Source organism: Ptychodera flava, chromosome 3 (genome assembly GCF_041260155.1).
Source record: "Ptychodera flava strain L36383 chromosome 3, AS_Pfla_20210202, whole genome shotgun sequence".
Taxonomy (NCBI): domain Eukaryota; kingdom Metazoa; phylum Hemichordata; class Enteropneusta; family Ptychoderidae; genus Ptychodera; species Ptychodera flava.
This window is the reverse complement of record NC_091930.1, coordinates 37317263-37341577: the sequence shown is the minus strand read 5'-3', so window position 1 is coordinate 37341577 and position 24315 is coordinate 37317263. Positions and strand designations below refer to the sequence as shown.

The 24315-nt window shown below is 37.6% G+C and overlaps 1 protein-coding gene across 1 annotated transcript; it reads right to left on the bottom strand.

Annotated features, from left to right (window-relative positions):
• Positions 1-12787: 12787 nt before the first annotated feature.
• LOC139126435 (QRFP-like peptide receptor) lies at positions 12788-23351 on the bottom strand. The gene is made up of 2 exons (XM_070692496.1): positions 23235-23351; positions 12788-15152 (listed from the first exon to the last, which is right to left on the bottom strand). The coding sequence occupies exon 2, from the start codon at positions 15144-15146 to the stop codon at positions 13905-13907; it is 1242 nt and encodes a 413-aa protein (XP_070548597.1). The 5' UTR covers positions 15147-15152; positions 23235-23351; the 3' UTR covers positions 12788-13904.
• Positions 23352-24315: the final 964 nt, after the last annotated feature.

Below are 24315 nucleotides of genomic sequence, written 5' to 3'. Positions count from 1 at the left end.
GTTTTGGTTCCCTTTTACTATTTACGATTCCAAGGAAATTTGAAATTAATTTAATGAAAATTTAATTTTATCCGATTGTCCAAAGTTGGTAATAATTTAACAAGATTTAGAATCGTTTGGTCGCATTTCATTACTTTTATCTCGAAAATATCTTGTATTCTCTATTGCCTTGTTGTTGCATGATTGTTCTAATGTATCGTAATGTTTCGCGTTTAACAAGGCCCTTGAATGTTGCCGTTTGGTTTCATGAACAGCAATGTATCTGTTGGTTTTGTGTGTATTTTGCAGTCGAGAATGTTCTCTTTGTTCCACCGATGACCTTTATAGATAATGAGGTCTAACGATATTTCTGGAGAAGAGCTTTCGAAAATTTGAAAGTATGGTGCATTTGTTCATGTTTGATATGGATTCATTAAGCTCGTGTTGAGTTCCAATGAGAATCATACATCGTTTCTGAATCTCAGTCAGAGCGATATTTGTTCAGTGTGTTGCTGAATTATTCTCATTTTGTCTTGTGAAATGTAATGTCGGGAATTTCTGGTAAAACTGGAGATCTCGTACCGCACCCAAATACATGACGGTAAAATTCACTGTTGACTTGAAAGTGTTGTTTTTCAAGATTATTTTCAGCATAGCTATCATGTATTTTGTTGTTGGTTGTTTGATTATGCAATCATTTGATGATCTTTCCTGATTTAATGCTCTGTCGACTGATTCCATTGCTTCATTGTGCGTTGTATTAGTGTACATTGAAACGATGTCTGGTGTTACCAATGTCGCATTGGCCGGAACTTTTATTGTCTCAATTTTCCGTGTAAAATCAGTCGTATCTTTGATGTATGTTGTTTATTTCTTCACGATTTATTTGAGAAAATAGTCAATGAATTTTGATCTGTGAAAGGTTGGACTGCATCATCCACTTATAATTGAGCGGCCGACGAACTTTCCTCGTGGGCGTCATTTTGTTCACTTGTATTTTTAGCATAACGTACCAACTTGTAAGTGGTGCTAGTGTTTTACTCTTAACTAGAATAATCGCCATGGCTAATTAACACTTTATATAAAACATAATATACACTGACAATATACACAATATCATACACAAAATGCAAACAACGAAGATATGAACGGTGTGTTGAGTTGCTTTTCCTTCATTATATGACAATAAATACGATAAATGAAATATGGTGCCTTCCGTCTACACATTCCACATAACTGAACTGAAAATACAGATGTAACACAGATGTAGTAACCAATGATGTCTCCATCAAACAAGATTTCTAGAGAAATTGAAACCAAAATGACATCAATAATACAAAAGGGTCATTCAACACACAGCTATTTATAACAAGATTGGAACTAATTTGGGATAATTGGATGGTGAAGTAATGTCGGTTTAATTTGCAAATTTAAGCTCATCTGCTTAATTTTTTACTTGTAATGTTTTTAGAGTAACTTGTTATATTTCAACACTCAACTATAGAGCACAAAACACGCTTTAGAAAATTTGCAAAATATGAAGACCCAATTATCCCAAAATAGTTCCAATTGGTTTTATGTATTCTTGTTGTTCAGCTATATGGGAATTAGACAGGAAAATGTTCCAGTTTTTGTATCCTTAATAAACAAAAAATCAATTGCAAAACAAATTCAGATATTTATCCCCAAAACTTTAGCATTATTCGTTATTAGTACACAATATTTTGAATATTATAAACTAGTCAAAACGTAAACGATTTAATTGAAAATATTCAATAAGAATATTTGAATACACGTTTGGAGTTCATGATTCTATTCTACATGCAAATACCTATCATTTGATATATCACTTGATAGTTGAAAAGTAAGTTTAGAGTACTTTACAATTGATTTTTGTAATTTTATATTGTATTCATGAAAATTAGGTACCCGTTTGCATTATGCAAATTAAATCATTACAGCCCTATTTGTCAGCTGCATATCGTCTTTTTTCATGAGGCAGAGATAATAGGCTTTCAAATAACGTTTGATGTGGTTGTGTGATGCGGTTCTATGTGTTAAAATTATTATAATATCGTTATTAAAAAGGGGAAAGTATATTGTTCTACATTAGTACGAAACAATTTTAGTAAAATAATTTTAATATCTCTTTGGATATCCATTTTGTATTCTCCGTGCAAATACCTTTCATTTGATATATCACTCGATAGTTTAAAGTATGTTTATAGTAGTTAATAAATTTCTAATTTTATATCGCATTTATGCAAATAGGGTACCCATGTAAATTATGCAAATTAAGGGCCACGTCCGTACTTGACAGCTCCACATTGTCAATTTTCTTGACGTAGAGATAGTAAGCTTTTAAATAACGTATGATGATGCTGTAAGATTTGGCTTTTTGTATTAATTTTTTTTAAATATTGTTATTGAAAAGGGGAAAATATTTTTTCAATATAAATATGACAATATTTCAGTAAAATGAATTTAAATATATTTTTTGATGTCTTTTTAGTATTCTACATGCAAATACCTTTCATTTGATATATCACTCGATAGTTTAAAAGTATTTTTCGAGTAGTGAATAATAAATATCTAATACTAATCGCATTTATGCAAATTGGGTACCCGTGGGACTTATGCAAATTAGGGGTACGGCCGTACTTGCCAACTAAATGTTGTCTATTTTCTTCAAGTAGAGATAGTAAGCTTTCAAATGATGTATAATGTGGCTATATGATGTGGCTGTATGTGTTCAAATTTTTAAGATATTGTTATTCAAAAGGGTTAAATATTTTTTTCAGTATTAATATGAAAATATTTCAGTAAAACCATTTTAAATATCTTTTTGGATATCAATTTTGTATTCTACATGCAAATACCTTTCATTTGATATATCACTCGATAGTTTAAAAGTATGTTTAGAGTAGTGAACAATGAATTCCCTAATTCTATATCACATTTATGCAAATTGGGTACCCATGTGAATTATGCAAATTAGGGGGTTATGGCCCTACTTGGCAGCTCCACATCGTCAATTTTCTTGAAGTAGAGATAATAAGCTTTCAAATGATGTATGATGTGGCGTATGTAAGGTGGGTACATTAAGTGTGAAAAATGGGTGTGTCTGCCGCTCGCCTATAGCGATGTCTTTCTGGGAACGCACATCACCTCGGGTTAATAAACGGGCGCTGTAGCTCTCATGACCGGGTGATAGGTGTTTGATACAATTGTATTGTGTTAGCCAGTTTAATTTGTAGCTCAACATGCCCATGAAATATGAATGGAGAATGTACCTGGTTTATTAACGAAAATATGACATCGGTATTTTGAAATAAATCAGCCGAAGGGTATAGCTTATGTATTCTGCTTTATTTATACGGATCGAAATATTTAGATATTAACGTCTTTATCGACCAATCGATATATCATGATAATACCGCTGAATGAAAGCTTACATCAGTATTTTCAAATCGTGGAGAGGATGGGGGCAGCATGATAGTAGAAAAACCCGGGGTAAGTCGATTGATGAGTGTTAGCATGTAAGGGCAGTGTAGCATACGATGTACAGAGACTGTTCAGCGCCTCTGAGAATGACACTGATTACTGCTCGATTAATTGACACAAAAAGCTATTGCTATAAGTCTTTGAAATCACACATTAAATGATGAAAAATACATTTCAACATTACAAACTCTATTTTAAAGGTTGGATACGCATCCCAATCCTGTGTATCGGAAAAACAAATTACCAAAGTTCATCGACATTTGACATCCAGTATGACCGCATCACATTATGACTTAAATAACTCTTTTTGGTTTAACTGAATTTTGGATTTTCATTGAAACAAGTTTTCGAAAATGTGATGTGCTTCACGGGGTTCAAAATGCTTCCACTGGAGGAGAATAAAACAAAATGAGAGTTCTAATATATTTTCAGGTGGCGCATTCAAACTTAAAATGAATGTCATAAGTGTCTGTTTTTGGACAATATTCTAAGATTCACAGTACTAGGTGAATTTTATTGCAAAGTTTCACTTTATGCGCAAAACATAAAAGCGATACTTACAAAGAAACTACCCTCTCGAACAATAAGTAATTAAATGTGGTTTATAGGTTTGTCCTCGCTATGTAATAAGCCCTATTTCGATGTCTGAAAGATATATATTTAGATATTAGTCATATGTGAACATCTATTCATCGAGAATGAATGAAAGGTAAGCCCAAAAGCTATGGTGACAATATAATCTCTACGGCCCTGATACGGTTTTGCGGACAAAGGTTGTACGGCGGAAGGGTCCGAGCGTGCGAGGGCCCGTACGCCGTACGACCGAGGTTCGCAAAAACCGTATCAGGCCCGGCCGTAAAGGTTTTATCAGATAACTTTTGGAATGATAAATACGTAATTAAAAATATGGTGTAAAGAGTTGAAGATAGAAATTCATGCAATGTCAAACATTTATAGCCATTTTTGAAAAGCGATGGCCTGTTTCCGTCGGGTTTTGATATACATGACGTCATTTGTTTACCTGTAGAACTTGTATTGTACGTATACCAACAAAGAATGAGGCGGAAACCGAGGTGTAAGAAGAACGGCGTGGTGTACCTTATCAAAAATGTCATTGCACAGGCAGGGAGATGAGATCATTAGTGAAAAGTTCGATTGAAAGAAATATTGTGCCTTTAATTTTATGAGGATTTCGCGATGAACTGACCGTGTACTTGAAGCTTGGCGACGGGTAACGGCTAGGCTTAGATCCGTCGCATGATCGCTCTCGATCTAATTATGTCAGTTCACTTTCAAATCTTTCAAAAACGCAGACATCGTCGATAAAATGCTTAGTCAACACTAGATTTTAATATGATATCACTCGGAAGGAATATCACCCGATTTCGCTAACTTCACTGTTGCTCGTACGACCAGAAAGGAGGAGACGTTCGATTCTCACATTCCTGGCCACTGGGAGTGTGGGATATTTCGTTGGGGATTTTTGTCTCACAAGAGCCGCAGGCTTGTGTGAGACAAAATATCCCCAACTCGTGTGAGAAATCTGATCTAAGGTCCTTTGGGGTGTGAGATTTTATTATTCCCGTAGCGTTACACAGGAACATGGCTTGAGGTAATATGGTAAGAATAATTATCAAATGTATTGTATAGATCGACACACAATGCGCAGGTCACAAGGCATTCCATCGTAAAGGGTGTATGCAGTGCATGTTACATGGTACGGGACTCTATGCTCTGACTATCTTCGTAATCGCTACTTTTCCAAGACTCGGAAAACTTTGACCTACATCCGAAATTAATTAGTTAAACTCCTCAATAAGAATGAGCTCGTCTTCCATAATAATTCTTAGGACGCCTTTTTGATCAATAAATACAAAAGACCCTTCAGGACAGCGTTGAATCGTAATCTTCCTCGCAGCTGAGGTCCAAGCATCGTCCGTTGCTTTGCTGCAGGTTGATGCAACTTTACTTTAAGAATAAAACGTCAACACTGCAAGGCAATGGGTGCACTCCTTCGACTCGTGGCTCATCTTCTTCATTTAAAATTCAGCATCGTCCATCCATAGTGTGTACATGACTTTTATGTAGCTTTGTATTCAAAGGTGAGTGCTCTGAAGAGGCAATGTCTGGTGGACCGCAATAATTTATGAATTCCTTGTAAGAAAGAGACGTGAACAACTTTTAAGAATGATTGAGATATTGTACAATTATTTGCAAGCGATGTAAGTGATAATACATTAATAAGATGATCGGATTTTCTTCCTATCTTGCAGATTCTGTGTATACCGTAGATAACTAAGCATGCATTTAACTCGCTGCCACAGCAAAAAGTAATGCCTATCGATAGAGGGCGCTATGGTATATTTGCAATTTTTCAACACATAGAAGTATTTACGAAACTTCAGCTGAGTAGCTCGCCCTCTATAGAACATAGCACAATCACTCATCACTTAACACGTATCAGAGGCTCTGTTATTAACTATTTATTTGAACAACAGTAAGAATAATAAGAACTGTGCATCTGGGGGAAATGTAAACAAAAATCCGATTGCACTCTTTATAATATTTTCCAAGGATGAAAAATTAAATCTGCGGAATATGACATTTTTGACGTTCTGAGTTGCAGGCTTTCTTGTTCTGCAGTGTCTCTAAAGTACACAATTGTCGATTTATGCTTATACGCGGTATTATTTTCTGTCCACTATGTCCCACCTCTTTCTCCTTTGACTTAATGTAATTATCTTATTGTGTTGCTGTAGTTTCGCTTTATCATAATGTTACAAAATTATTTGCGAAAAGTTCATTTACCACTGGCAGATATTCATTTCGTTGAAGAAAATTCCGAAACCATGTATATTAGAATTTGTAGGTTAGGCCTTAACTTAACAGTAAATCAATTTTACACATTCAGTTTAGATGATGTACAACCGAAATCGCTTATCTTGCAAATAATCTCATCATGTTGGCAAGTGATGGATTTCATTTCTTGGAGTAAATAACAATGTCTTGACGCGGTAAAATTGTTATCACGTTGTCGCTATCTAGTTAGGAGGAATACGCTATATAAATCTGGTTATTCCAATGTTGAGTGGTACTTGTAGATTTGATAGCAATCGTTCCTTGCTAGGTAATTGTGATTTGTGATCCTTTCAACGCGAAAATCACAATTTATAACCTCTCATACTTAGGCTGAAGTCGGCTTGTTCAAGAAGAAAGCAATCTGTCTTCGCTGAAACAAAATATTTTACAATCAAAACTTTTTTTCTGCGCAAACCATGGGAATGAGATTTGCCAGTAGATTTGATGCGGCTGATACAAAAGCATGTTGTGAGATGCTTATTGTTATGCAATTATGCAAATATTTCACCCTATCACCTTGATCAGCGTCTTCCCATAACTGCCTTGCTCCCTGAGATACAAGTAACCCTCACACTACAAATACATTGCATTGTGAAGTTTATTTCTTTTACCTCCAGTAATAGACTTACAGGGACAAAGTCGCCCATTTTTCATGAATTTGATTTGATACGAGATACTACTTATATTGTTTGACATGTTGAAAGATACTGAATGAATGGGTGACCTTGCATATATTCGACCCGGTTGTAGACAAATTAAAGGAAAACATGGCGAAAATGAATAATGGTCATTAATTCATTTTTGCGATATTTTCATGTATCGTATGTAAAACTGGGGTCGAATGTATATCTTTCAACATGTCAAACAATATAAGTAGTATCTCGTATCAAACAAAATTCATGAAAAATGGGCGACTTTGTCCCTTCAATAAAATGTACCGGCTATGTTTCTCGTCTTACTTTTTCATTCCCCGAACTGTCCAAATTTTGGAAGGTGAGAAGTAAAACAAGAGAATTCACATGGTGTGACGCGGGCTGCAATTAAAGTGACAAATTATAAAAGATAAATCAAATGTGATACCCCTTTTCAATTATATGAAATCTGCAGGTCAACTGACTATATTGTAACTCAACCAATCATATTCATAATGAACTTTCAAGACAAAATAAAAGTTTAAAAAGGTTAATTATTTAGTTTGCCCCTTTTAAACTTTAGTTTACCTCTTGATTACATTAACGTTACTATTACTAGTGATGATAAGATCAGCATAACGAAATGGCTGCAGTACAACAATGAAACCTGTAAACTGCACGATTGCATGCCCAGGGAGTAATTTCGACCGGAAAATTAAAAATAATGTTCAAGAATACCAAGATTTATAAAGAACTCCCCTGCAATAATTATTCGCAGGACGACTCACGATTAAGTCGTAAAACTTTTACAGTACTCAAATGCCTCTCAAGAAATGAACCATATTCTAACGTGATCTGTGAGCATCATGGGCGTACGACTTGATTGGCCACATAAAATACTGTAACTCATAAAAAATGTTCTCAATAACCAAAACAAATCAAGATGTTTTACGACTGGGCGATGTAACTGCATTCAAAATGTAATATTCGATGCTATTTTATGAGCCGTCAAGTCTTGCCTCTGCATTACCACCATCCAAAGCTCAATCATAAGAATGTGACTTTTTCAGGACAAGGTCAACGGCTCAGAACCAAACGGCTACGAGAAAAGGTAGATCGGAAGGTATTAAAAAACAACCGTTGGGACATGAAAGGAATGTTTGACAATACATTACATTTACTGTCACCTTTTAAGTACTACACGAGTCCAGTCTTATTTTACAGGTCATCGGTCCCACATTCCACACAAATTATGACCAGTTATTGCCCAAAAGAATTTCGGAAAAATGCGCGACATAAAACATTTTCTGTACTTCAGCAGAGACTAGTTGTAAAAGTCATGACCGTATGAATTTTATGAAAGTAAAGATCAAGCTACGATATGTCAGAGGTTACGATGAAATTTAGGGACATACATGTAGGATATGGAATAATCTTGTATCGCTAACACTGCCGCCAATATCTCTACATATCTTTATAGAAAAGATATTACAGCATCGTATCAATAATTCTTAAAATTCTAAAGAATGGTGATTAACAAGTTGTGGAAACTCAGCCCATTCATTTACAAGGAGGCTTAGGCAGAACGTCTTTTGCAGTCTCCTGACGAGTAGACTGGGAAACTCATGATCACCGAAAAAAAATACTGCCTATAAACTTTCTGCGTTGAGGAAAGTCTCCAGAAAGCCTATCCCCTTTGGTAATTTTAGAATTCCTTTAAAAAAATAAATCATATAAGAGGACATATAAGAACAGCGTCAGATGATCATCTGTGTGAAAACCATTCTACGAGGGCTTAATTAGATTTTGTGTTTTCTAATTACTATCTGATACGGGTTTTATGGTCACCCGTCGCCACCGTGATACTTGTAACGAGTCACGAATTATATCCGACTGTCTGGCTTTGTGTATGATTTATTAATCTAATGTCTGTGATACAGAACGTGGCGACTTCATGATTTCGCTCTGACGATGCATGTCAGAAAGAAGGATATTGAAAAAAAAGTCATTTTTTTCTTTATAATACCGACAATTGCCGCCTTTGCCATCTTTTCAGCTTTACCTTGGGGCATTAACACCATTTTAAATTCTTTTGTGACTCCCTCTAAATTAATCAAACTGCACAAAGCCCCCTTTTCCATCAGAGTATTGCGAAAATTGCACTTTTAGCAAACGTTATGCACTCTGAGAAAGAAAGACCAGGACACGAAAGGATAACATGACTTTGCCAAGCAACACTATCGACAAGGCAGCTCCGCTGACTAATGCATGAACGCATTTTATAATGTTGGCTCTCACGTTTTATTCCCTCTAATAATGCATTCGATCGTCGATGACAGTAAAAGACTTGTAAATGTTCCATTTCTGAACAGTGTTAAAATCCATTTCTCTTAAATCTTTAGATTATTCGAAAGTCAGAAATTACTTAATTGATATTTACAGCATAAGGAGACATAATGAGAACGTGCTTCTCTCACATATTATGTAAAAAACCAAAATCTTTGATACTTCTTTTGTCAGTACAGATGCAATAGAGCACAAATACATGCATCAAAAAGCCTATTATGGAAGTGTTTTTGTGTATATTATAATAACTTAAAACGACATTATAGTTTCACGGTTATATCTGTTCTGAGAATGAGGATGGATTCGATGATGGTTTTGTCGCTTTGTACCTGGTTCATTGGCCACTATCCAGGACTGTTGAGGTCGAATCGAATTAGAATAGGTGTGTGTCACTCAAGATGCAACAATTAAAGTAAACGTATATGACTTTAATGGACGTAATTGTCTACGATATTTATTATGGGCCATCGAAGTAATGTTGATGAAGCGCCCTCTATATGAAATATTGATTGGGCGATAATCGGGTCACTCGAATCTAACGATTCACGATTTTCATACAGAAAATTAAAGCTTGCTTTGTAATCTAAGTAGAAATTGAATTGTTAACTCTGTTTTTGTTTTGAGAATAAACGACTTCTTCTATGATGCATTTCTTCACATCCCGATTCATATAGACGAAGTGACACTAATGAGTTGAAGGGGATACGAACAATGCTATCTGTTCTATACAAGTACCTCCCACGCATGTCAGATCTTTCTCCGCGAAAAAACTGAAGAGCTATTATACTTCTTCGTCCGCGCATAAAGTGCATATTCCCGCTCGTGGTTGTCATCGTCATAGTAGTAGCTAGGTCATTCCAATGAGTCATCTGCATACCTCCCCAAGCCTCATGCCGCCCACGCAGAGGCGATTTTAACAAGGCTGTGATTACTTAGACTAGTCTCGTTGCACACCGATGATATAACGATGTTTTCCCGGAGACATCATGCTCATCGCATTGCAAGACCTTCGAGAAATCACAAGAACAGAATCCCCGTTAGCATCGATAATTGCGGTATATCAAATGACAATGTCGGTTTTCCAATACCTTGTTGTAGACAAACAAAATTTTCTGTTTCAACGGCAAATGACATACTAACAATCCTCTGGACTGTCTTCCATACAAGTATTGAAAACTGTACTATATCATGTTCCGCAAGTGATATATAAATACGAAAATGTTTGCTTAAATCTACTACCAGTGACACAACACTCGTTTAAAAAGTTTGAAGACAATTTTGGTTAACTGCATTTCAGGAGCTGCCTTGAAATGCAAGCAACGCCAAAACGCCTTGTTTTCTGACTCCATACGAGTATTCCATGAGTCATCTGGATAAGTCAGAATGCACCCGGAGTAAAGGCTTCCTGAGTCTCAAATCCTGACACTCCGTCGCCTGTGTACCATCTTCGCAGGCGGACTCTGAGAAATAAGCCTCATCATTGATCTGAAAAATCGAAAATTTATCACCCATAGTGATAACACAGAAAGTAGCGCCATTTGACTCACATATACGATTCATACATTTTAAGCAGCGTCTTTCTACCGTCATGAAATGGAAAGAAATGCGAGCAACATACGCTTATGATAATTAACGAGACAGGGGAATTTCTTCGCAGAGTAAAAGTGAGTAAATATTTTAAACTTTGACTTAAGTTCACGTTCAGTCAAGAGGTTAACCAACGAATGCCCTTTTCAAACGGGCTATGCATGAATTGAAGATGTCAGTCATCTAAAAACTTCGGCACGGAATGTAAAAAAAATCGAAGAAAATTTATCGAACGGTGAGAAGTCTATGCGGACTCAGCTTTCACAGTGCTGTTCCAAAATGCTCCCTCGCTAACACAAATAAAGAGATGTATAGAAATCTAACGCTATAATTGTGTTTACTATCCCTCTAGGTGTTGCACGTAGATTTCTTCAAATCTTCCTACGACGTTGAAAACACATTAGCCCAAGGTTCACCTGATCAATATGTACTTTCAGGGGCAATTTCCTGCCGTGAGGCAGTTTCAACGAATTGATCGAAATTTTCACAATTCGCAATGTCCTGTCAAAAGAGCAATGAAGCAACAGCCACCTGTTTTCGCGGTAATTACCAGAGTATTTTGGCACAGCTCGTGACGTCATCGGTGGTATGTCAAACAGTGACAATAACAAGTTGTTTTGACAAATGTACATGTTTTGTCACTGAATTTTAGGAAGAAATTGCCGTTATGCAATTATGAGATCCCTTCTGTCTAATATAGAATCCGGCTTCAGAGGGCATCAAAATATCCTAAAGTGTTGCTGCAGTTGTGCTAAGTCTGAAAGAGACGTTAGCGAGGCGGATATTATGTATATCATGTCAAATGAGAGCAGCATTGTCTCGTTATTATATGTATAACAATAATATTCAGAGTATTTTAAACTTTTGATTAAGGAGTGAGAGAGCGAAAGAGAGAGAGATAGACAGAGAGATAGACAGACAGACAGAGACAGACAGACTGACAGACAGACAGACAGAGACAGAGACAGACAGGTAGACAGACAGACAGAGGTTAATGAAATTCCAATAGATATACATATATGCGCGTGAATATGCATGTGAAACCCATCCTTCCATTCACATCAATCCATCCATCCATCCATCCACCCATCACCCCACCTTACCATCCACCCATCCACCCATCCATCCATCCATCCATCCATCCATCCATACACACGTACAAACATGCATGCATGCATGCATGCATGCATACATACATACACACATCATACATACATACGTACGTACGTACGTACGTACGTACGTACGTACGTACGTACGTACATACATACATACATACATACATACATACATACATACATACATACATACATACATACATACATACATACATACATACATACATACATACATACATACATACATACATACATACATACATACATCATACATACATACATACATACATACATACATACATACATACATACATACATACATACATACATACATACATACATACATACATACATACATACATACATACATACATACATACATACATACATACATACATACATACATACATACATACATACATACATACATACATACATACATACATACATACATACATACATACATACATACATACAACATACATACATACATACATACATACATACATACATACATACATACATACATACATACATACATACATACATACATACATACATACATACATACATACATACATACATACATACATACATACATACATACATACATACATACATACATACATACATACATACATACATACATACATACATACATACATACATACATACATACTCTGCCTTTGTGAAGATATGAAGACATGGAAGACAAAATGCGTGTTGTTTCAATTCTTTATATTTCACTTTAAGCTTTATGCGAAATATGTTGTTAGTGTACAAGGCAGGATAAGATGTAAGACTGGAGTAAATTTTTTTGTTCAGTTTTGACCGAGGAATAGTAAATCTTGAATCAGCATTTAACAATATAGCAATTATAAACCCTTATCAGTCTTGTTACTTTTCAAGCAGACATGTTCTTGATTGATCTTTTTAAGTAGCAAATAAGTATATCAAGTTCAGAAAGAATGAAGATCTTTACAGGTTGAAGATAATTTTGATTTTTTTTTATAATTTACAAAAGTGTAAGAACTGTCTCATTGTTCTTAAATCATGACATATCGACTAGTCTGTTATGAGTGATCTAGGAGACGACCGCTATTAAAGTGAAAGAGAGAAAATTCCCGGATGTGGCTTTTTATCGTTTTGAGATATGAAGATTAAGAAACTCTCACCCGAGTTGTGCAGATATGCAATGAGTCAGACATAGGCAGTCATCAATTGAAAGGAAAGAGTATATCGACAAGACCGTCTTCAAACTGCAGCATTAGAATATCGCCATTTGTCGAATCTGAAACTTTCATTGTGTTTCACCACAGGAACATATCTAGCAATGCTGAGTGGAAATTGTCAATGCCTTTTACATTAAAATGGACGTGAGAAACCAGACTTCCAGGACCATTTTGTCAACACGCCTCGGGGGACAGTTAAGAAGGTCAAGGAATAAATGATCGATAGGAACTACTTCTGGAAAATTGACGAGAGAAAAATTTCTTAAGAGGACAGAAAGTAATAACTTGGCACATGGTAATTATTTCCAAGTAAATAGAAAACGCTTGATATGATTGAGATAGTCGAAATTTGCTCACAATTCTTCCCCCTTGTATAGGGCTCCAGTTATTCCCAAATAGTTCCATCATACTTATTATGAGTTTCATATACAAAACCGGCGTTTCCAGAGAAAGTTTATCAAGTCAAATTCAGTACCAGAGAAAGTTTATCAAAGTCAAATTCAGTATCACAATTTTTTCCATATGTTTGTACCAGTTTTTGTCGTTTCGTTTATATAACAGCAAGCTAACAAATCGGAGGAAAAAGCGCCTTTATCGACCATTTAATTAAAAGCATCATCTCTTTTTTCCCCTTTCGACAAAAAAACTTAGGTGGAGCTATCTTCTCGCAGAATGTACGTATTCGGTGACAGTAAATGTTGTTTCTGTGGAACAATGGTCGGTGAAGGGTGAGGAATAACCGCCCCTGACGCAGCCGGTATAGTTGACACGATACTCTGCCCACACGTCGTGTTGGCCGTCGTCAGCATGGTATTCCTGGAGGAGACAGGCTGTTGGTCATTGAGGGCGCAATTCTTATCGCCCTGCTCGGACTCGGGGTCGGATATCGGGTACACCCTGCGGGATATCCGCCAGATTTTGCAGAGTAAAGTGTTCTTGAACGCGCACCGGAAGTTCTCGTTGAAACACGCGTATATAATCGGGTTGACCCAACTGTTTGAGAAGTTTAGACAGATGGCGAACAGCGCCACCGCCCGGAGATTCGCTCGAGTGTTCTTGAAGTCCCCGTATTGGACGTAGAGGTACAGGGTGTAGTGCGGCAACCACATCGTGAAGAATAGTATCACAACCATTGATAGGGTCTTCACTGCGTTTTTCTTCTTATATCCCGTTGAACTGGCAGGTTGCTTGTCAAACCAGAGCTTATAAACCATAGGGGCATATAAACAACTTAGAATCAAAAACGGAACCACAAATAAGACGAAAAAATCCAATGTTCTGACCAATTTGAACGAAACGTGAGGAAGAAAGATGCAATACGGTGTCACGTAGGTTTCGTTCCCGGAGGTCTCAGTGTACATTAGGTATCCCCGCGTGATCGGCATGTAGGATGCGTAACTCATCGCGCATGCCCAGGCAATGGCCGCCATGATACAGGCTTGGCAACGGTTGATCTTCGGCTTGAGTGGCGTCACTATGGCTCGGAATCGATCGGAAGCGATGGCAATGAGACTGAAAACGCTGGCCCCGGTGCTGGTTAGCTGGATAAAACCATCGATGTTACAAATCGTCGGATTCAGCATCAGATGCAGAGCTTCGTCCCACATGATCACCGAAGGTATGTAGTATGAACCGACCAAGAGGTCGGACACGGCCAAAGATGCTATCAGGATGTTGGTGGGCGCCCGCCGCAACTTTGGTTCCATCAGGACAGCGATTATGACCATGAGGTTACCCGTGACGATCAGGAATATACACAAACCGTACAATGTGTAGATGATTGACTTGTGTACGTACCAGTGACCCGGTATGGTCCATTCGTCCGAAGTTTCATTGAATAGTCCGACCCAATCCAAATCTGAGGGCAGCTCTGTTGAGTTGGTCTCCATATTGTTCTTCTAAAACAAAACAAAAAATAACCAAGTGAAGATAAATTGTGCAAAGTGGCAATGTGAGACCTTACATGACTTACTGAATAGTATATTATCACATCCTGTTAGATATGTGGTGCTTCGTACATTAATGTGTCAGATTTCCCATCACAAACTTGTTTTCTCTCTGCCGTATTGTAAAACTCTGTAACTAACTAAATAGAAATTATGACGACCATGTTTTCAAGCGAAATAGGAATTCTTGTTTAAATACATTCAGTGCATTCACAATGTATTGTATGGTTTTTCACGAGCTGCCTGATATATGTTTTTTGTTTGTTTGTTTGTATGTTTTCCAATTTTCATGTACCTTTTCCTTTTTCTTTCATCTTTATGCACTTGCTCCCAAAACAAGCAAAATTAAGTCCTTAAATCTGGTCCTGCATATATTGAAAAATTCCCCGCACATTTTCAAAAAATTGATACAAATTGGGGGTTTTTTTTGTATTTTATTCATCTCTTTTGGCTAGGATCCGTGTTCTGTCTTGTGACTGACAAATATTTTAGAAGAGCGACCCCGAATCATCAATTACGCAAAGAACATTGAATAATTGTCTAACTTCAAATGAATGGAAATCGTTATCGATGCGGTGACTATTTTGAAGACCTACTTTAGGCATTCAAACTACGACACAGAAACCATTCTAGTTGTCAAGGTCACGGCCCGATATCACGAATACATCGCTCCTGAGTCTATTTCCGCCTACCGCGAAAGGATTCGTCGAAGTGCAAATAATTTGGTTTCGGTTAATGCGGATGAAGCCTCAACCCTTATTTAACTCAATCACACGCCAGCCTTGACGGTGCTCGGCTGTGATCAATCTACGCTCGACGACAAGTAATGGGTTTCCGATCATTCAATTAAGTAAATATCAGCGTCTGCACACTTGGAAATTTGTCATCTCATTGTCACAATGAAGAAGAAATGGGCGCCATGCATCTGCGTGCTACAGGGGACTGCCCCAGCTTTCATAAGTCTTGATAAGTTTGGCAGCAATTACCCTTAATAGAGTTTTATCATCTGTCTGTCTTAAATTTGCCTCGCTATCTTGGTCGCGTCGTGTGCTTTTTTAGGGGGGGTTAGTCAATTTTACGAGCGAAGATATTTAGTTACTCGTATTACAACAGCAAGAATTACTGGTCCGTCAAAGACGTCAGCCGTATCTGCATGCTAGAGGGCGTTTCGGATCTAGGGAAAATGTATACGAATTAGATAATAGAAGAGCAAAAAGGCGCACTTCACCAAATCAAATTTCAAGACCGAATATATTTCTTAAACACTTTAGTTGACATAAGTGAATGAACTACTTCTCGGCAACACGTTTAAGGTTACCAATTCCATTTTTATGAAACAATCGCACATTCTGATAATAAAATAGCACGTCAAACGTCTGTCCCCAGGGTTCAAGGACATAAACCTTTGAAAAGATGAATCGAGAAATCCGCAGCAAATGGAATAAAACATACTGCCCTACGGGGAGCCATCGTTGCAGAGACCGGTGAGTACATGCGCTCCCTTTGTTGCTTCAGGGCATCATGGGAAATTCTCATACATAGGATTTGTAATAACACAAGAGAACCTTTCGTTGCCTAGCGATTTACGTCAGACGCGGCACGAGGGTAACCCTAGCAGTATGGCAAGCGGAAACTTTGAAGTCGGTGTCACGTATTTTCTATTGCAATGACTATCTGTTGGAGTCAAGATGAAAGCACTGAGGGGAAATGGTTATGTGGAAAATACACCACGCTATAAAGCTCACAAATCGGTATCGCACGCAATGGCATCGCACTCGCTATATAAAAAGGCTATAGGGTAGCCATGGTGTACATCACAATATGGTACAAGTAGCTCTTTTCACACCTCTAACGACGTCACAGGGGATGACATTATTACAAGTTATTTTATCATTCACGTAAAAAAATGCATAACGATAAAATTGATGACATAAAAACAGCAACGGATGCAGCTTCAGTTTCAATTCAAAAGTAAAATTTATATCACCCCTTTCACTCTAAGAATCGCATCTGATCAAATAGCAGTCAGTTATTAAAAACCCATTACTTTACCGTCATGCATGACAGGCCGTCGTTTTGTATCTTGGGCTTTCGAAAACAGCAGAGCTGTCTTTTAAATGACTTGATTTGAGACGCAGCTCATGCATGAATTGGAATCATCGTAGCTGATTCTAGCGGGTTGATATCGTCCTTAGTCCAAATTGGAACTAGGTTGCTGGTACAATTGCAACTCGCTTCTTTTATTCGAAAAGTTTTTTTAACTTAAATTTTGTTTCAGCTTTTCTTGGCTCAAACTATCTGAGATACAATTCCTTAAACTGCAAATGCTGATGACCTGAGCAAAGGGCGGGAGTCAACCAGTCGGGACATTAGAGCAATGAGGAGACGGTGGGTGTGCTCGTCTAGATAAGTTAATCTTCCAAAGAGCTTTTATTACGTCATAACGCCGCGAAAATACCACGATCAGCGTAGCAGACTATTGTGCCGCACTTTGCTGTGCCCACACGCACAATTTATGTTGACATTCGAGTGACCTCTTATTGACTCACGATCGGCAAAATTTACTGTTTTAAAAGTAAATTCTGACGCTTGCAAGATGATGTATGTAAATCTTCTGCTCCGCACCCTGGCAAAGAAGGATCTTTTTACCGGTGATTAGGCAGTGATATTCTTAAAAGAATGTCAAAGTTCAGGCAAAAAGTCGGCGCGGTGAATACACATGCAATATCCCTCGATTAAGTCGTAAAAATTTTATTGCGCTCAAAATGTTTCCATCATGAAATCGACCGTTTGCGAGTGTAGTTTTATGCATCTCCGATCTTATTGCTCGCATAAAACACATCATTTGGACCCATCAATAACCAAAACCAACAAAAGAGATTTTACAGCCTCTCGACGTGATTGTATTCGAAATGTAAGGTCACTCAACTTAAATTGTGTCAGACCTTTTTGAATCGTCAAAGGCATCATTTCAGACACACGGACTTAGAATTTCCCTGAGGTATGCAATATGCTTCATTTTGATATCGATTCCACCATTATATTGCCGCCCTCTTGTACTACCCAACACAGCCATCCTGGCCACCACGTGACTCGAAAACCACGGCAGGGCGGGACGAATGCACAGACTATTTTACAACAAGGTATGAGAAAAAAATCAATGAAACAAATTATAGAGTGTTTTCACTTTTTTGGAAAAGTGAAACGATTTCAAGTATATTGTCACATTTTATAGTACCGAACATTTGCATGAATTTTCTCTTCTTTCAAATCACGTGATGTGTTTATATTTTGGAGAGAGTAAACCAAAGGTAGAGGAAATTGAATGACAATAGCTGTAGTAGTTGATGATATTATTTGCATTATTTGTGTTATAAAAAACGTCAATTGTCTCCCCCCAAATATGTACAAATACAAGGTAATTATCTTACCAACAAATCATATTGTTATGATGCAATGTTGATATATGAATTCTAGTCCAGGTTATAACAAAGTTGTCAACAGTAATTATTGATGTTACATATATACAAGTGTGACAAAGTGAACATGGGTAATTATCACATGATTTTGTAGGAGACAAAGAAACGATATCTCAAAAACACTAAGGAATGCAATATACAACGAAAGCTGCAGATACATGAGTTTGTGGAGATATTAGCGTTGTCGTAATCGTACCAGGCATCAGCATAATTACAATTCTACTTAAAAACACTTTTGTGGGGAAAAAATCCGTATACCAGCATTAGAGAAATATGAGAATTATGATTAGTAATTCGGTATTTATACATGATTTGTTCACAAGAAGGAGAAAATAAGGGCATGCGTGTCATTTGTCAGAGATATGGACTAGAAATAAAGGTCAGCAAGACCCCAGTTCTGATACACGAAGTTTTGATACGCCAATTTCACTACTGTCGGATCTTTAGATTTTTTGATCGATAGCTTAGGGAACACACAGAAAGGGTGTGCTGTGAAATGCTAAAATATCAGGGGTCACATGTTATCACGTGTTTGTCCGGGATTTTACGAGAGTTGAGACTTTTATGATTTTTTATCACATGCTGGAACGAGTTTATAGACAACCGTCGCCACGTCACTCGAAACACTCTCCAGAAGTTATCCTTATGATTGAACTTTCGCTCACTTAATTAGGTTGGCTTTTTTTGCTGCACATTGTTTAAAAATTGAGTTGGTGACACCGTGGTAATGACTGTCATGCTGTTAACGAATAGGTCGTCTTGCGACATATAAAGTCAATTCAGTGATGTAGCTTAAAGTCCCGGCCATGGATTAAAAGACTCTCTCGGTCAATTTTGAAACCAGCTACAGATTGCGTTCAGCTCATTTTTAATGAAAATCAATTTTTTACATTTCCCTAAGAGCTAACCCGCATTATTTAATTGCCTCTTTAATTCAATGAATTGTGCGACAACCCTAAGCTTTGGGGTTTTTTTTACGAAAGAGAAGACACTTAGTAAAAATTGGTATGAAATGTTTTTAAAAATCTTTTCGAAATACGTGTTTACTTAAAAAGCACCTAGCCTTTGAAAATATTTTCATGTTGTTTGTTTTAAGGCAAGTTTACGTATTTATTTGTCTGCCTAAATAATGTCAAAACACTATGTATTGTGCAGAGCTTGCAGTGTTATTGGTGACAAGGCATTCTAGTGATGACTAGAATTCAGCTATCAATACTAACATTGTGCGGTTGACAAGTTTAAGAAGAAAGTTGTCGATTAGCCGTGACTGTTGGAGTAGAACTGTATTTACAGAACAAAACTATTGAAAGACACATCAATAGTTACCGCTTTTGGAGCTTAAACGTCACAAATCTCAAGTAGACTGCGACATGTCCAAACAACAACGATCTGGAATCTGCACCACGCTAACTTTTAAACTAATGAATATTCTCCACCAATAATGACTCATTACGAGATGATTTGCATATTCAAACAATGCTGATTAATACACTTTGCATAAATGAATAAAATGTTGTAGTAAATGAAATGCAAAATGACCATGCGCGACCCATGCGGTCACTTTTCATTTAATTTACTACAAAATAAATAAATTCGTATAGTGAGGTGAATCACAATTTCAAACCAAAATAATACAATCATTTAGAAAATTAAGCAGACGATGCTGCAATCTTGGCCAGTGTTCTTGGTGACTGCTTATTTTGTCCAGAACGATCAACCACCGCGTCGGGTTTATGGAGATCGTATCGTATTGTGTACTTTGCCGTTACGCGACAACAATGTTTGCCGACGCCATGCTGAAATATTGCTTAACCATTGTAATGTAAATGCTACACAATTATTAATTAATAACGCAAGTACGTTCTATTCGTCCCCATTCCAGTAGAATTCAGATTTATATTCATAATGATTGCCATGTAGTATTGTTCAGAGAATAAAACATAAAATAGTCAATTTATGCTTTCTGACAGGTGCCATATATTTTAGGAACAACTTCGGGCAATTTTGTCGAAAAACGACTCGGTCATGTGGGTAAAAATAATTATGCTGCAAACAAAACGCGTATCCACAATGATCTCCACGTTTTGACCGTCAAAGCAAATGAAAAAGTGACTAAACCAACACGCATAAATATAGACATACAGACACCGTCTTAACGACCAAGTAATGCTGCGTTGTTCTAATCTTTTGAAACAATCTTGCGTACATTGGAAATCGTCGTCTAAAGATTTTTCTCTTGATAAATAATGAATATCTGCCATTTAATATTACCTTTTTACAGCGACGTTTTACCATTTCGTGTCTGAACTGTAAATAAGTTAGGATTCGCAGCGGGGACAAACATTCTGATTCTCAAAATTTTTACAATTCTTTTCTGATTTATTCCTCTTGTATCAAAATTTGTACGGTGACCCCCCCCCCACAGAGTTTTATTCTTGATTTTGAAAGAGAATGGTGGCCATAAGGAATGTTTGAGCAGAATTGTAAGTTTTTTCCCTTTCGAGGCGCATTGTAATAAAACATTAATTTTAGAGCACATGTTCAAATACACTGAATGACATTCTGTTTTGAACTTTCCTAGTGTACATAATCTCCGGCAATAACATATTATGCATTTTGAAAACAACGCATCAAGGCAGCGAAGTCTCTGTCTCTGCCTCTGTCTGTCTCTGTCTCTGTCTCTGTCTCTGTCTCTCTCTCTCTCTCTCTCTCTCTCTCTCTCTCTCTCTCTCTCTCTCTCTCTCATGTGAATACGACGCATTCAGAAAAAAGCGCTCGTGCATTAGCAAAATAATTGCTTTTATCTGCCGTCACAGTACTAGGACGCCCTCCTGGACACATCAGTTCATGCACATTGTCTGTAGTCCCGGCAAATAACATCAACAATGGATAATTATGTTTCCATTTTCCGATTCGTCAAACCTAAATTTTTCAATTTATTAAATTGAAAGAACTCATCGCAGTAAATTTATTCCACTACAACTGCTTCGAATTTGATTGTGTTCTTTTCTTACTCTAGTGTGATTAAAAATCTCTAATTCCATTTCCAGCGCGAGTGCCGCCTGTATTGGAACAACTGAATAATTGTTAGCGCCAAAGAAAGCTTATAACTCCCTCGCATACTGTCATTATATCAGGAAAAGCAGATGAGAGCGGTATCTATGCAATCGCTCGGGGAGAAAGCATCGGAATCGGCGTCCGTGGCTCCCTGCATGGTAACCCATCGGGTGGCACCTCTGATCTGCAGTAAGTCACTGCGCGTGATGATGTACGGTGATTCCCGTCGGCTATCCATGAAAGTGACGCGTACGCTGTCGGATGGGTCCTGAAAAGTGTAGTCCATTTGGTGGACTAGACTAATGATGTTTTTTCAGAGAGACCCAGGCTCGGAAGACAGCGTCGACAAAAAACCCAGTCTTATTGTCATTAGAGTAGTATTCGTTGGTCTATAATTGCAGCATATCTGATAGCGAGTACATTTTTCTCCCAGGGCCGACATCCGGGAAAACGCAATTTGTCGCTGAACTCAGAGAAAACGCATCGAACTCCATGTTATTATACTTGCCTGGAACGTAATAGAACACGACAGACATAATCATCTCTGTCAGATAATCTTTAATCGAATGACCATGAAATTGACGTCGTCGACGACGATGCTTTTTGAGGACAATACCGAAAAAACCCTGAAAGGACACTTATGGCTTCTCTACTAAAGTGAACACTATGATAGTATCTATTTGTAACGTTACCTGATGTTTTTTACTCAAATACAATAAGGTGGGGTGGGCAAGCAATAAACGGATAGGCTGTATAATAAGGCAATGTTTCTTAGTTCCAAGAAACACGATAAGCGGAGAATTGGCAAGTAAAATGTTTTTACTTAAGAGATGAAATGTCAAACACATGCTCAATTACATGATAAGGATTGAACCTGTGTATTGTGGCGAATGCCACAGACACGACCTATTAAGGCCTACAACGTTAAAGCAAATTAACGCTGTGCGTGAATTTCGAATTCATTGCGTTCGCCCTCAGCAGGTTCGCCTCAGTTTCTTGAAATCTATGTATACTAATGTGAAAAATGCATCAGCTAAAAGTACCCATGAGCAAAATTCTTGTGTTTACAGCCGCGACAGACTAAAATGCAATTTCAGTAAATTGAATGTATTTGCGAGCTATGAGTCAAAGCATCGCGATAGGCTTGCCCACCTGCTCTCAACATGATCAAAGATCGCACACTGCAATAAATGCAAATTCGACACTGAATAGTTAATTGATCAACATTCGCATAGTCTTCCGTTGCAGTTTTGCAATATTATGGATTACAACTTCAATTTAGAACGATTTAATATTTTTATTTCAGAATTGCGATGGAGAAAAAACTATTTAGTAATTCTAAAAAGCAATTTTCAATCTGTCATATCGCAGGAAGCGTGTTTACCGTATGTGAAATGTCGCCTGAAATAATCAGGCGCACCCTGAAGTCTTCGCATCTTGGGAGGAAAGGGAAGAAGAGGTGTCGTGTTCAAATTCAAGTATAAATTTTCCCTACCTTGCGGCTGCTGGCGAACAGTGTTGTTCCAGGATATTTATGAGATCGACATCCCAAAGGTATTGTTGCAGGGTGTGAGCTTACGGATTTGCTCGCTGAACAGTGTTCGAGTCTCGGTTATGCTGCAACGTATGCGATGTGTTTTAAAAACGAGGTTTTACTTGGCTCTGCTCCTTTATATCTCGCTGAATGTTAATGAGATTTTTGGGCCTGCGCAATAGGGGTCAACTTTCACTGCTCTCCCTGTTTGCGCGTGACGTTTTCAATGACGATGTAAAAGTAGGTACTTGAAGACCAAAAAGAATCCAAATACGCATATTTTAATGCTTTTTATCAGTACGTCATTTCAGGAAAATATAGTATAGAAACTCAGATATATAATTTATCGCAACGTATAGACATGTTCTACACTTTTATGAACCATTGGAAGATTCTTGCCGTCTCCTCTGGCTGCCTGTCTGTCAACCTCCTCATGTCCCACTAATTCTGTTGCGTCAAAGTCGGTGTCGATGATTGAAGCGGGAAATAGTCCGCTGAAGCGCAAAATGTCCATCGCGTCACTCAGCCTACAGGAAGACTGAACGGCAAGGGGCGTGCCTGAAGTGACTTTCTAAAAGTAGACCAGCCTAACCTTCATAGAAAAGGTTGTCGTTAAAAAATAACGTTGATTACAAGTTATTGTGATTGTCAGGCAGTAACGGTAGTTGCGACATAATGTCTTGTGTCAATACAATTTCTATTTCGGCCTCGCTTCTACTAAATCAACGGACCTAGGTCCCACGTGCACATGCTTCACTGGTTGAGAAGCCGCAGGGCTTAACGGTTTTACGTCGCGTTTTTAAATGTCTCAGCTGTAGAATAGAATAGAAATGCACTGTAAAAGTTAGCTGTGTGATCAGTGTGTACACTTGCCAAGACGTTCACAAGCCTTGGAAAGTAAGCACTGCTGATACGTTCTCTCGGCCAGCACTGAAGTACAATTCTCGGATGTGCACCCCTTCTTTACATTCTATCACCCCGTGTAAAGGCTCATAACACTCATTACTACTCCACTTACCATTGCCTTTTAAATATTATTTTC